Below are 13,569 nucleotides of genomic sequence, written 5' to 3'. Positions count from 1 at the left end.
GCTTTGGGGACAGTGGGCTTTAATGCTGCATTTCATACAAAACTAACAGCTATAGCAGTATAACACTAACGTTAACCCGGAGTAGATGGACCTTTAGCTGGCATTAGTGACCAAAACCATGCAGTTCGCTCCTTCGTCCAGACGGGGCTGCTCACTTCAGGCTTTAAAACTGAAACCTCGGTGCTGCTTTCTTTGTTCTGCTGAGCTAGCACTTAAGTTTTCTTTTTAACTCTTTTTTTCCATTTCCCCGTAACAGAAAAGCCTGTTAGCGAAGTAGCGGTTAGCATGGTGCGCTAGCTGACCGGCTAACCCGCTCAACGGTCAAGGGAAGGAGTCGCGCGAGGGAAGAGTTTTGAATGTGCTTCCTTTGTCCCGAGAAAGTAACACAGCCACGACCGGTGTCCCCGGTCCAACGCCCAGTCGTTTAGGGACATGGACGACTCGGACACCGCGGCGATCCTTCCTCCCGATGTGCTCGACGCGACGACCACCGAGGAGAAAGCCAACGGAGAGGCCGAAGTGACGTCAACGGAGGCCCGCCCAGCACGGCCGCCGTGGAGGTGCCGGCTGCCGGTGACGGTGGAGCCAGTGCTGTTCCTCTCCGTGTTCTCCCTGGCCCTGCAGGCGCCCCTCTCCACGCAGTACCTGTGGGACCGCGTCAGCGAGGACCTGGGCTACAACGGCTCCAAGAGGTCGGAGTGCGGCAACGGCTCCGGGCCCGCCGACCCGCTTCAAACGGTCACTCGCCCCATTGATTACAATAATGCAAAAATAAATCACTCCCGGGTCACGTGACCGGTAGCTTTCAGCCGCGGGGGGTCTTGTGATCACCGCGGTTAGAGTGTCAGGTTCGCTGATTCGATACCGGGTCACGTGGTGGACCGATCGACAAGCATCATATGTCATAACGGTGTTATTAGACACATGTAAAACGTTATATGCCAGTAAAAACATGCAGCACAAAAAAGCGATACAAACAAAATAAAGACATTTTATTCCTAAACAATACCAGCCACAATAAAAGACAAGAATGCATTACACAAGTGTGACGATTATGTGTAAAGATTCAAAGAGGTAGTATCACCATTGCTTAAAATCCAGGTGTATGGGTTGAAAACAAGTTAGATAAGAAACTGCAATTATTTTTTGGGGCACTTACAAAAAGAGAAACAGCTCTTTGACTTTTTAAATGAGAAACTGAGCACCAACAGCTTGTTTTACACATCTAGTTTGGAACAGTCTACTCAGGATCTAAGGTTACTGTTAGTATCCGTAGGATAGGGTACCAATAACAAACAACTGAAGCTATGATCGCTGCTAAATCATTTGACCGGGTTGCAATGGTCATTTTTATCTTTTCGCAGGAGGTGGAAACTATGACAGCCCACTGGAACCTGTACATAAGTCTTGCTGGCTTCTCTGTAGGCCTGCTGGTTGTGCCTCTCCTGGGTTCATGGAGTGACCTCGTAGGTCGCAGACCAGTCCTCATCATCCCCAACCTCGGCCTGGCCCTCCAAGCATTGGTGTACCTGCTGGTGATGTACCTGAAGCTGCCTGTGGTCTACTTCCTAGTGGGCAGGCTGCTCAGTGGCCTTTCAGGGGATTTCAATGCCATCCTGGCGGGCTGTTTTGCATACGTGGCTGACACCAGCAACACAAGTTCCCGCACATTCAGGGTGGCGATCTTGGAAGCTTGTCTGGGCCTTTCCGGGATGCTAGCGAGCATCATCGGAGGACAGTGGCGGCGGGCGCAAGGGTAAGAAATGTCTTATTTTGAAAGTCAGTTATTTATATCCTGTCCACTGCTCAAAAGATTTTCTATGCAAATGATGCTGTTATGCCCCTACCCAGGTACATCAATCCATTCTGGCTGGTCTTGGCCACTAACTTGGCTTCGGCTCTGTACGCGTACCTGTTTGTCCGTGAGTCCGTCGTGCCAGACCCGAGTGCCAGGCTCCTCACCTCTGACCACTACAAAGCTGTCTGGCATCTCTTCTCAACGGGAGGCAGCACCACTGAGGCGGGTGGAAAATTTCACAGGTGCAAGCTGTGGCTTTACACGCTGTGTTTCTTTGTAGTCGTGAGCGTACACATGGGCTGCAGGGAGTTGTACGTGTTGTACGAGCTGAGCTCTCCCCTTTGCTGGGGGCCGGCGCTCATCGGCTTTGGGTCAGCTGCCCAGAACCTGGCCTACCTTACCAGTCTGCTGGGGCTGAAGGTCATGCAGCGCTGCCTGGAGGACTCCTGGGTGGCGATCGTGGGCCTGGCCTCCAATGTCATCGGCCTGGTGGTCATCTCGGTAGCCGACACCACGCAGCTCATGTTCACAGGTGAGGAAACCTAGAGTAAGTTAGTGATTTCATAGATTTGTAGTTACACGATGATATACGGGTCATTTCCTGACAAAATAAGAACATCAACAAGAATTCTTATTCATACAATGTTATTAGTGGTCACCAATGCAGTGATAACTTTGTAACGCTTTAGCTGCTGCTAAGTTCAGATTTGTTTGTCCCCAGGTTATGGCCTGTGTTTCCTCTTTGTGGCTGCAACGCCTGTGCTCAGGTCAAAGCTGTCTAAGTTGGTGGGCCCATCAGAACAAGGTCAGTCAGTGATCCTTTACAAAAGCCAGAGATACTTGGATCAGCTTTAACGAGGGACTACTTGTGCCCAGCATGGGTTCTACATAACGTGTGGGTTGGTACTCTCTCCCAGGTGTCCTGTTTGCCTGTGTTGCCTGTGTGGAGAGCTTATGTTTTCTGGTTGGTAGCGGCCTCTTCAATTCCCTCTACCCGGCCACACTGCACTTCATGAAGGGCTTCCCTTTCCTTCTCGCTGCGATCATCCTCTTCCTCCCTGCTGGAATAATTGGGTGAGTGCTACTTTTGCCCAATTGGACTAATGGAACTTTTTAGTTATTTTATTATTAAAATCTACAAATTATTAATTAAATCATTAACCGTTTTGTTATGTTGTCTTTCAAGTACTCTGCAATGTTTGGACCAGAGGAGAGACCACAGAGACTCCACAGCATCCTGACCTGAAGAGAGGAACCTGTCAGACCGTTAAAGGTCTGACAGGGAGACATCAAATCTTCTGATGTTTCATCAAGATATTCTTATGCCTGGAATGTTGAATAATGTCCCATATATGCTTTCTTTTTGTGATTTGATACATTTCATTACAGCGTGATGCTGCCAAAGAGTGTTGCCTTACATTTCCAATTTGAATGTATGATTTGCTAAGCGCCGTTAACAATAGTAGTTGCATCGGTTCAACGTAGTGTGTTCGCAAGGGCAGGTGACAGATACTGTGTAACCTAGTTTGGATTTGAGAAATGCTTTGAATCCGCAAATTCAGATCACATAGATCCAGCGATGGTTTATTTTACTTAGATAGTGTATTTGTTTGACAAGATTCAATCCTTTTTCAGCTGCTGCACCCTTATCCCACCTAGTCAACTCTGTGGAGTAGTGGAATGCACTACAAGAAAGAAAGAGAAAAACTGTAGCGGCAGCCGGGGAATAACGATTTAAACCTTGAGCCTCCACCACAAACAACACTGGATAGTCCCAGAGCTCAGGACTACAGCCAACGTGCACACAGGGGTCAGATGCTAGATGCCCGATGAGGGAAGAAGAGCTGCAGAATCAGCTTTAAAATGCACAAAGGGAATTTTAGAGGTTAAATGAGGTATGAACTCTGCTACTGTGAATTGATCAGCATGACAATTACTCAGGCATCTTCAGATGAATTGTGTGCCAAACTAACGCACAAATCTGTCTGTTGTTTGAATGTAATCAGTTGTGCAGTTTGTAGAAGTTGTAATCATTTCATTTATGGTTATAGAACTGGCCTAATTTGTCTAATTTTACATGTCACACATTAAGTGAGGTTCATATAGAGCAGTTCACTGTTTACAGCTTTTATCTTCCAACATGTTTAAAATCAAATGATCTTATTATGTTTGTTTTACACTGAGAACATTAAAAAAACATGATAACAAAGCAAAGTCCTGACTTCTTGAAAAAATCTAATTCAACAAATGCAATCAGCTGGACTTAAAATGCAAACAATGTTAAGGCAAGATCAGATGAAAGAGCTTCAAAACAGGAGTTGCATTCAGCCTGCAGAAGCATCCTTTTACAGAACAATATGTGACCAGGACTTCTTGGAGACCTAATGACAGTATGAATAAACAACTAATTGATTATCAGACTGAATAAAACCTCCAGTTAACAGTATGAAATGAGAAAAAAGAGGTTAAAGTGAGAGTGTGTCCTTCACTACTTTCAGAAATGATGGCCTCCGTACATGGCACAGTTTGTAACGGCAGTCCAAAGGACACTGCCACTCACATGGAGCCATTTTCAAAGAGTTTTACAGTTTTTGACTACTGTACTTCATGTATGTCAACTCAACGTTGGTAACACGATAGGAAGGAAACGGTTAATACCACATGCGCATGTTGGTGGCCTGTACAGTCCTTTGATCTGCACATTTTGGGTGCAGTTTTACAGCATGTAGCTCGGTTATATCTGTATTGCATGTCTCCAGCTTAGATAACGCCCGCTGAGGACAATGTCATCGTGATTACATAAATGCCTTTGCAAGAAAACTCTCTTTCTTTGCCATCACAAACAAAACATAATATGTTTGATGTCAGACCAGCCTTGGTCGCGTGTATCTACAGTTTTGAAGTTGGACAAAAGACGGTTGCATATAACCTTTGTGATTAGTGGACGCTTCAGCTATCGATGATTTTGCTGGGGTGCCAACAACGGCTGATCCATCACAGTTATTTTCCTGAGAGACAGAAGGCGTCTTTTCTGTTCCTGATTACACATCAACAGCATATGGGGATACTAGGATTATAGGAATACAATTAATTATAGACAAACTGCAAATTCCCTTTTGACTAAGAAGCATTGTTTGCGCTAATTACATTAGGGTCTTTGTGTGAGCATGTTACCTAAAACATCAAACTGACTCCACATGCAAAGCGGGGAAAGCTGCCGCCCTGTTCACCGGAGGCCACGTGGCGTTTGGCATCGTCTACATTTTACATAGCTGAGGTAAAACAGTTTATTTCTTTTTCTCCTCTTTTCCGTCGGTCTGGTCTTGCTGTCCTTTCAGGAAGCGTAGGATCTTCTCGATCGTGGCCTCCTGATATTCATGGGACCATCTGTGTCAAAAAATACAGGCATTAATGGATATTTTACAGATCTGCTCTGCTAAACATAACTTGCCAATAATTAAAGAAATAAACAATGTTGGCTTGAAACTGGTTAGTTATCACACAACCAAAGATCAAACTAAGTAAACTGTTAACCCTGTTGGTGTACACCATTCAGCCATGTGGTGAGTGACGTACAATAACAGCATGTTTTTCTTCTCGGTATAGATTTGATTTATTTGTCTATAATGTTACTCACTTGATTCCGTTGAAGTTCAGAATTGTTCTCATGTCCTCTGGTAGCAATGTGGGATCGGGCCACATAAATTGATCTGTGACAGGAACTATGTTCTTCTTGCAGGTCAAGGCTGTGACTATCTCCTGCAAGATTAATGCGGATTGAAGTCTATGAAATACTAAAGACTTGGAAAACATGGAAAACTCTGTATTGCAATTTCAGCCAATTGATGAATATGACTAATACAAAACGTACAATATCTTGACATGGTCTAAAGGTAACATTTTGACACAGGGTCCCTTACAAGCAGTGAATGAAAAACTTCTGACCTTATGCACCCAATCCTTCATGGCAGTGTCACCCATGCACTTGTCGAGCGCGTTGGCAGACAGGACCAGGATGAAATTCCGTGCCCGCTGTACACTCTGGATCAGTTTGTCCTCGAATTTACCAGACTCCAGTTTCTCCACATCTATGAATACACTGTACCCTCGAACCTGCAGGTGCACCTTCAGAAGACTTGGGGCGGAAGAGCAAATGAGAAGGATGTAGCTTTAGTACACTTGCGTTCGGACCCTGTTCGGTTAAACTCTTTTGGATTTTTGTTCCTACTAGTGCTGTTTCAATTCTGACCTGGCCAGCTGGGAGCCGGTGGTCCTGCGGTAGCTGATGAAGACGTCGGGCCCTGCAGGCTGGGCGTCTGTGTGGCACGGTTTAGAGGGCCCGCGGTTGGCCGAGAGTATCCTGGCTCTGTGGACTCCGTTGTCTATGTGGCAGTCGTGTTGGAGCTGCTGATCGGTCAGGCTCTGGACAATGTTGCGGTCAACGCCGGACTGGACCAGGCCGTAGGTGTACTGACGGAAACGAGGGTCCAACATGACTAACCAGTCGGCCATATTGTTTGGGTCGCATGTGGAGTAGTTGGCGTACGTCTTCAACACGCGCAAGTCTCTCAAAAACCTGCAGGGTCGGACAGAGCGGTGTTGTTTGTCAGTCCGGCGTTAACATAGTGCTAGTGTGTTTAACGGTTTGCACCACTTGCCTCTTGCGAGTGAGGCCTGCCGTCATGCCAAGGTCGGTGCTCAGTTCCTGGTCTGTGATGTTCAGCAGGAGGTCTCCATCCACCTGGAGCTCCTACACAGCAAGACAGTTAAAATGTCAGACCCAGGTTGTATATCAACTGGATCTGTTGAGTAAAGGAATTGTTCAACCCACCTGGAAACGTTCACAGTAGGCACTGAAGCCGACCTGCTGCAGCCAGGTCTGCACTTCACATGTTTTCCAGTTGGGCACACATGGCAGGATATGTTTCGGTACTTCTTCCCCCATCATGCTCAGTGCCCGTTTGGCGAGGGCACAGGCTGTGCCATTACTGGAGTACATGACGATTCTCTTGAGGCTCTGCACTGCTCCGATCTCTTGAAATATCTTGAACGAAGCACAGTTTCAAACTGAGTAACGACAAAGCTTCCAGACAGAATCACCTGAACATGTGACCTCTATAAAAGAGGGACAGTGATCGTACCTTAGTGTTGCGCTGACGAGACTTGATGCTGGTCTCAACGCAAAGGTAAAAGGCTGCGATGCACTTTCCCTCCACTCGCGTGCCATCAAGCAACGGCAAGAGATGCTGCAGATCGGCCGCTGTCTTACCCTGCATGGAGTCTGAACTGTCCAACAAACTGCGGGCAAAGTCATCCGGATCCAAAGAAGCGATGAATGGCTCCACCAGCTCTAAGGTTCCCGACTTCACCACCTCTTTTTCAATTTCTTTGTTGGCAGCTAACACTGTCACCGCCAGACACGCGTAGAAGCGAATGAGTTCATCCTCTTTGGAAAAAGCCAGTGGGAAAAGCCACTCGGCTGCCTGTCTCTCGATCATCAACCGCTGGCAGCGGTGGCCTCCGTACATGGCGCAGTTTGCTAGCGCCACGGCACAGTGGCGCAGGACAGTGGGGTCCGTGCCCCGGCACCAGAAGAGGAGGGCATCCAGTGCGCCGTTAGAGATGAGGTGGACCGACGTCTCCTCGCTGTGTTTGAACATGTGCTCCAGGATCCCTGAGACGCTGCGAGCCAGCTGCGCGTCTTCCTGGTGCCGAGTCAGGTTGAGGACCACCCCGAGACCCATGCGTGCTATATAATCTCTGTCAACAGATGTTTGCAGCAAAGAGATACTCATCAAAAAAATAAATGAGGCACAAACATCTGAGAGATGGAAACAACACGTTATTATAGTTTGGTGTTGGACTGCTGGTGGAACAAAGACAAGATGGAGGAAACAGAAAAATATGCTGTAAAACAATGACATGCTAATTTCCATTTCCCAAGATATTGTTGTATGTTGGTTATTCTGTTATTTTGTCTCAGCTGGATCATTTGGTGGAAACACCAACCCTTTTATTGCATGATATTTTAAGTTGCCTGTGTGTCTTTTTTTTCATCCCTGTGCCAAGATGTGCAGCATTTAATTACAGGTAGCAAAACAGCCTCAAACATGCATGGGAATGACAAACACACAAGCAGAAACAACCAATTGAGACAATCCAACGCGGTTCAAAGCTGCTCAAGCAGTCGTGTTGTCCCTGTACCTGTTTTCGGAGATCAGTATCTGCTCCAGCAGTTTGGCGGACTCATAAGTGATCTCCACAGCAGGGGTCAGCTGAAGCTGTAGCAGCAGATCCAGGCCTCCATCCAGCCGGATCCTGTTGCAGATCTCCTCGGCCACCTGACGTCCCGCGGCGGGCAAAACCCAGGCCTCCTCCACCAGCTGGAAGAGCTCCGCGATGGCCCCGCGGGTCTCATCCGCGTCGGACGTTTCGTTGGATGCCTTCAGCCTCGCGATGGCGGAGCGCAGGGCGGGGATGGAGTGCGCCAGAGCCGCCTGCACGTCGGCCTTGATGCCCGGAGAGACGGCTTTGGGTTCGCAGCCCGAGCCCGAGCCGGATCCGGACCCCCTCCTCCCTCTCTGCAGCCGGCTGACATATTCCGGGACCGTGAGTCTCTCCGAGCTGAACATGATGGACAGACGTTGGTAGAGTCGCCACAGAAAGAGCGTCAGGGACAAGAGCATCGACCGGCAGAGAGGCGTCACTCCCCGTGGGATGCTGAAACGGGTTTGTTTACAAAAGGCCTCTGAAACCCCCCCCCCCCTCTCTCCCCCTCTCCCCCTATCCCCCCTCCAAAGGCTTCGATTCTGATGGTGATCTGCAGTGAGCCCATAAGCAGGTCCCGAGCTGTGTCCTTCAAAGAGGCAACGCACAGGAGCTGGGAATGAAAGAGCGTGGAGCAGATCCTGCTGGTTGTCCGGATAACAGGCAGACTATTGTTGCCTATAACAACGAAGAGCGTTTCGTTTTTTAAATATATATATAAATTAAAATCCCTCTGCCATCACATCCGGCGCACTGTTTTGGCTCGTCTCCCCTTGCAGATGTACAGAATGATACAGCAGCCCTCAAACCAGCATCCTTCGGTCAGCATCCCCTGGACGGTCGATGCTCTTGTCTTGGAAAATAAAAACCCCCTCCTCCTTCTCTCTTCACCCATCTGCTCCTCTTCCTCCTCATGAAGCAGGCCCTCTGCTGGACGAAGCGGAGAAAATAGAATCTGAATCATTTTCTATCCCGATAGTCCCTTCAGAATTGTTTTTTTTATTAAGGGTGATTAAATAAATGTCATTTGGAGTCATGAGAGGATGTTTCTCGTGAGATACAGTTACAGCCTTTTAGTGCCCTAGATAATAAATAAAGATTCAGTTTGCCTGCATCAGAACATCTTGAAAACGTCACAGATTTTGTGAATGCAAAATGCAGAAGATCATATAGGCGTCCTTCTAGTTGTAATGATTATTGCAATAATAGATAAAACAAAAGAATGAATTTTGCAGCATTGAAGTATTCTTTGTGATTTGCTCAACAGTCCTGTTCTGTGACAAATGACCACAGATTGCAGTAAAAAACCCAAACTAACGCGGTCAGAGGTCAACAGGCTTGAATCTCTTTCTCATGTGACGTATCGCTGTTTATTTGCTTGAGTTTTGCTAATAAGGTTAAAGTCAACAAGGAAGCAGGGTGACTGACACATGTTTCCAATGATTGTGAGCACACGGCCCGTCGTTAGTTTTTCATTTCGTCCTCTCACGCGGCAGAGGCAACATGAGGCTGTGGGCCGTCCTGCCGCTGGCTCTGCTGGCTCGAACCTTCGCTGCAGACGGTGAGTACAGCATTAAAAATCACTTTGAAAGCTGAAAGAAGTAGTTTTAGTATGCAAATGGAGGAGTGTTGCTGTTTGTGGTTCATCTTTCACTATTCAATTCAGAGTAAGGCTTAATGTCTACGCTGTGTGTCAAATGCTTACTACATCAAAATGGCGTTATTACATAATAAACACAAAAATTCATTAATTACTTTTTTCATTCATTTAACAACTCAGACGTATCAACTTGTCTTTTTTATGTACACAAGTAATCAATTTTTTCCGTCAGAACTGCTTGTAACTATTTTGGTAGCAAATAATGAAAAATACCGTCACAAATAGCCAAACCACAAATTGGCCAAAGTGAAAAGCTCCAATCGTCACATTCATTCCATTTCTTTTTATTGACGACTTCAATTTAGCCAATATGAACATGATATGATCTCTTCATCCATTGAGTGGATGGTTATAGTAAATAAAAATGTAGTTATATTATGATACAAACATGGTAAGATAAGCACACAGTTAATTAATATCCCGAACAAAGTCACAACGAAAGAAAAAAATGAACCTTCCATGAGCCTTTGCCAGGGACATGCCGTCAAAGTCTACATTTAACTCTGTTGTCCAAAGGAGTACGTAGACATGAGTACATGAGTTGCAACGAATAATTAAATAAAAGAACCAATCAAGTTCTCTTTCTCTCGTCTTTTTTTTTTTTAATCTCCAGAGTCCTGTATGGGACGCTGTGAGAATGGCTTTGACTCGCGGATGAAGTGCCAGTGTGACTCCATGTGCAAGTACTACAGGAGCTGCTGCTATGACTTCGAGGTCACCTGTGGTATGACGAGTAAGCAGCCTCTCCGCTCACAGTAAGCTCGCAGAGACAGTCAAAATGGGGCACTGATGTCACCCTTTCTCCCTCAGCTCGCGGAGACACCTTTGTGTTTGCAGAGGACGATGACAGTGAGCCCTTCGAAGGTACCACTCCATCGGCTGCGAGCCCCGAACTCGACCGATCATCCACTGTTATCGATCCTCGGCCCCGGCCAATGGAGGAGCCGATCTCGGACTTTGGTCTGCCACCACGGCGACCTCCAGGAACGACACTGGAAATGACCATGCCCCCTCGACTGATGGAAACCCCGCTTCGGAAAACCCCTGTGACCGAGAAAACGCCCATTTGGGAGTCGTTCACACCTACGGAGATGGTCCTTGGTACGACTAAACCATCTGCGGCCGTCACAACAGCTGCCCCCACGGAAGCCCCAGACCCAGACGCTGTGGTCTGCAGTAGGAGGCCTTTTGACTCCTTCATGCAACAAAAGAACGGCTCCATATTTGCCTTCAGGGGTGAGTGATCCCCTGATTTTCAATGTAAAAATCTGACATTTTATCAAGCAAAAGTGCCATCCATCTGACGCTTGCAAACTTCTGATTTTTTGGGGGGGCTCTAGGGGAATACTTTTTTGAACTGGACCGTCAGTCAGTGCTTCCCGGTTACCCAAAGTTGATAAAGGACGTGTGGGGCATCCGCGGGCCAATCGACGCGGCCTTCACCCGCCTCAACTGTCAAGGGAAGACATATATCTTCAAGGTGGGGAGACAGGAAATGGTTTTGTTTTGATCAAATCACGTGCGTCGCACCCCTGTTGTAATAACCATTTAGAGTTTGAACAAACCTTCCATAGGGAGACAAGTACTGGAGGTTTGATAACGGCGTGCTGGATGACGACTATCCTCGAGACATCAGCGTGGGCTTTGACAGAATTCCTGATCACGTGGATGCAGCGTTCGCTCTTCCTGCTCCTGGTTACAATGGGAAAGAGAAGGTTTATTTTTTCAAAGGTGCAACTGGAGACATCTTAAATTAAAATGCAATACTGTGGAATATACTTAACTTAACCCAACATTAAGGGCCTCCTTGTCGGTTTCTGCAGGGGGTCAGTATCAAGTGTACGAGTTTTTGCACCAGCCGTCCCACGAGGAGTGTATCAGCATGACGGAGAGGTCTCCGTCCGCGCTGTTCAGGCACTACACCGACCTTTACTACAACAACTATGAGCGTGTTATCAGCGAGCTCTTCTCTGGCCGTGAGTTGTGGCGTCATCGATTATTCCCACCTGTTTGAGGGCGACGGGTTGTTTGGTCCAGCTTCATGCGTTTCCCTAACCTTCTCCAGCGCCTCAGCATCACGACAAGCATCACTTCATTGACAAGGACTGGAAGGGCCTGAAGGCTCCAGTGGACGCCGTCATGGCCGGCAGAATGTACGTCCCTCCCGGGAGGCTCGACTTCGACCGGGCGGACCGACAGGGAGCGGAAGGGCGAGGCCAGCAGTGGAACCAGCAGTACCAGCAGTATGGACAGCAGTGGGACCAGCAGCATGGACGGCTGTGGGGTCGAAGGAGGCAAAGGCGCTCGCCCGTCTGGGGGTCCATGGCTGAGCGGGGGATGGACATGGGACAGGGCTTTGCAGAAATGGGTCTGAGGTTGGCAGAGAGGAGGATGGAGACAGCGGAGAGGTTCGGACGAGACCGGGACAGGCTGCGGGACCGGGACTGGGACCAGGACAGGCGGAGCGACGGTTACCGTCAGAACAACAGAGGCAACTATGACTCCAGAGACGACCGGTCGTACTGGGGGTCCATCCGGGGGGTTCTGCCCATACAGAGCGTCTACTTCTTTAGAGGAGGTAACTCAGCTCGCACGGATGCCTCGGCATTGGCGTTATTAGTCAATATTCATGGCTTTATTTAAGTTAAAGGACGAGGTGGCCACAGCATTTTAGTTTTCTTAAGTCAAAATTGAGGAAGGAAGACCTTTGTGAAATGAGTTACAGATGTTGAGAGCAGCTGGGAGGGCAAACAGGAACTCATTTCAATCAAACTTTCCCCAGCTCAGTTTCATATGCCGTGTAAGTCGAGATGCCTAAAATAACTGCAGTTATTGTGTACTTATGTGCACTTTAAGTGATGTTTCAAGTTGTTATCAGGTTTACGATTTGCCACGGGATCATAGACCTCAGTGTGATCCATGTTCACATTGATTTTTTTTTTACCTACTGAGAGTTAGATTTTCTTCACACCACGTGATCTAAGCAATAGAATAATATGAAATGAATGCTGTTTCTGTGTTTTCCAGAAACGTACTACCGAGTGGACCTCAGGACAAAGAGAGTGGACCACGCCAGTCCTCCTTATCCCAGATCCATCGCCAAGTACTGGCTCGGATGTTCCGACACCACAGCAGGGGCAGAAAAGTAGTTTGAAATAATATTGTATATGATTATTTGCACTAAGTTGGACAACAACAGAAACAGTGCTTGCTGTTGAAAATCGGACACACTTGCTCAGTGAAACACATAAACGACGGCTCATAGCGAATAGCAAACATTCAAAGTCCACACACAGCTGCTCTCCACACAGTAGTTTGCCTCAACGTGACCAAAGTCCAATGGGTTGATGAAGCTCCTCTCGTCTCGACATCAGCTGACCTCTCCTGCTAAATTAAACACAACTAGCATGACAATAAGCTCAACTGAGAAGGCCTGGCAGTCATTGGAAGTTCAACACTACATTTTGATGTATGCATTTTTGATAAATTATTATTATCAATCATAAGCGTATAATCAGGGAAAAACTAAATCCAACATTTGGCACATTGTCGTACAGGTTTTGAGAAATGAATATGAAAACAAATCCCAATTCTCCTATTTTGCAATAGCAACTCATCGCCAGCGTCACGTGACTGTCACACACAGTGCAGGTCAGAGAGCAGTGATAGGTGGGACTTTGACTGTAGGTGAATACAAACATTCTTACAATCTTTAATTCTGAGTAGCAGTCTGCAAAATATGACACTGCAAAAAAAAAACATGTTTTAACGATGTACTGTTTGAGTCCCTCATAGTTTGTGTTAGTTGTATTTGCATTCATGATAAATAAATGTCTTCCTCCTA

The 13,569-nt window shown here is 47.1% G+C and overlaps 3 protein-coding genes across 4 annotated transcripts; 2 read left to right on the top strand and 1 right to left on the bottom strand.

The window, feature by feature from the left end:
• Window positions 1–183: 183 nt before the first annotated feature.
• Window positions 184–3,860, top strand: slc46a1 (solute carrier family 46 member 1). 2 transcript variants are annotated; one of them, XM_037460765.2, is made up of 7 exons: window positions 184–738; window positions 1,365–1,756; window positions 1,852–2,330; window positions 2,520–2,603; window positions 2,716–2,872; window positions 2,985–3,071; window positions 3,434–3,860. In XM_037460765.2, the coding sequence occupies exons 1-6, from the start codon at window positions 433–435 to the stop codon at window positions 3,037–3,039; spliced, it is 1,473 nt and encodes a 490-aa protein (XP_037316662.1). In that variant the 5' UTR covers window positions 184–432; the 3' UTR covers window positions 3,040–3,071; window positions 3,434–3,860. The 2 variants fall into 2 exon arrangements, with proteins under 2 accessions (XP_037316662.1, XP_037316653.1); XM_037460756.2 differs by having other exon boundaries at window positions 2,985–3,860.
• A 156-nt stretch (window positions 3,861–4,016) lies between these two features.
• Window positions 4,017–8,553, bottom strand: sarm1 (sterile alpha and TIR motif containing 1). Its single transcript, XM_037460724.2, has 8 exons — window positions 8,003–8,553; window positions 6,940–7,558; window positions 6,630–6,842; window positions 6,457–6,548; window positions 6,048–6,374; window positions 5,744–5,933; window positions 5,436–5,557; window positions 4,017–5,185 (listed from the first exon to the last, which is right to left on the bottom strand). Exons 1-8 carry the CDS (start codon window positions 8,482–8,484, stop codon window positions 5,086–5,088), a joined length of 2,145 nt encoding a protein of 714 aa, XP_037316621.2. The 5' UTR covers window positions 8,485–8,553; the 3' UTR covers window positions 4,017–5,085.
• An 886-nt stretch (window positions 8,554–9,439) lies between these two features.
• On the top strand, window positions 9,440–13,569 carry vtna (vitronectin a). The gene is made up of 8 exons (XM_037466292.2): window positions 9,440–9,626; window positions 10,339–10,458; window positions 10,536–10,961; window positions 11,066–11,205; window positions 11,300–11,456; window positions 11,549–11,701; window positions 11,791–12,303; window positions 12,753–13,569. Exons 1-8 carry the CDS (start codon window positions 9,569–9,571, stop codon window positions 12,872–12,874), a joined length of 1,689 nt encoding a protein of 562 aa, XP_037322189.2. The 5' UTR covers window positions 9,440–9,568; the 3' UTR covers window positions 12,875–13,569.

This window comes from Pungitius pungitius, chromosome 3 (assembly GCF_949316345.1).
Source record: "Pungitius pungitius chromosome 3, fPunPun2.1, whole genome shotgun sequence".
NCBI lineage: Eukaryota > Metazoa > Chordata > Actinopteri > Perciformes > Gasterosteidae > Pungitius > Pungitius pungitius.
The sequence above is the reverse complement of the archived record's forward strand: the minus strand, read 5'-3'. Positions and strand labels throughout refer to the sequence as shown.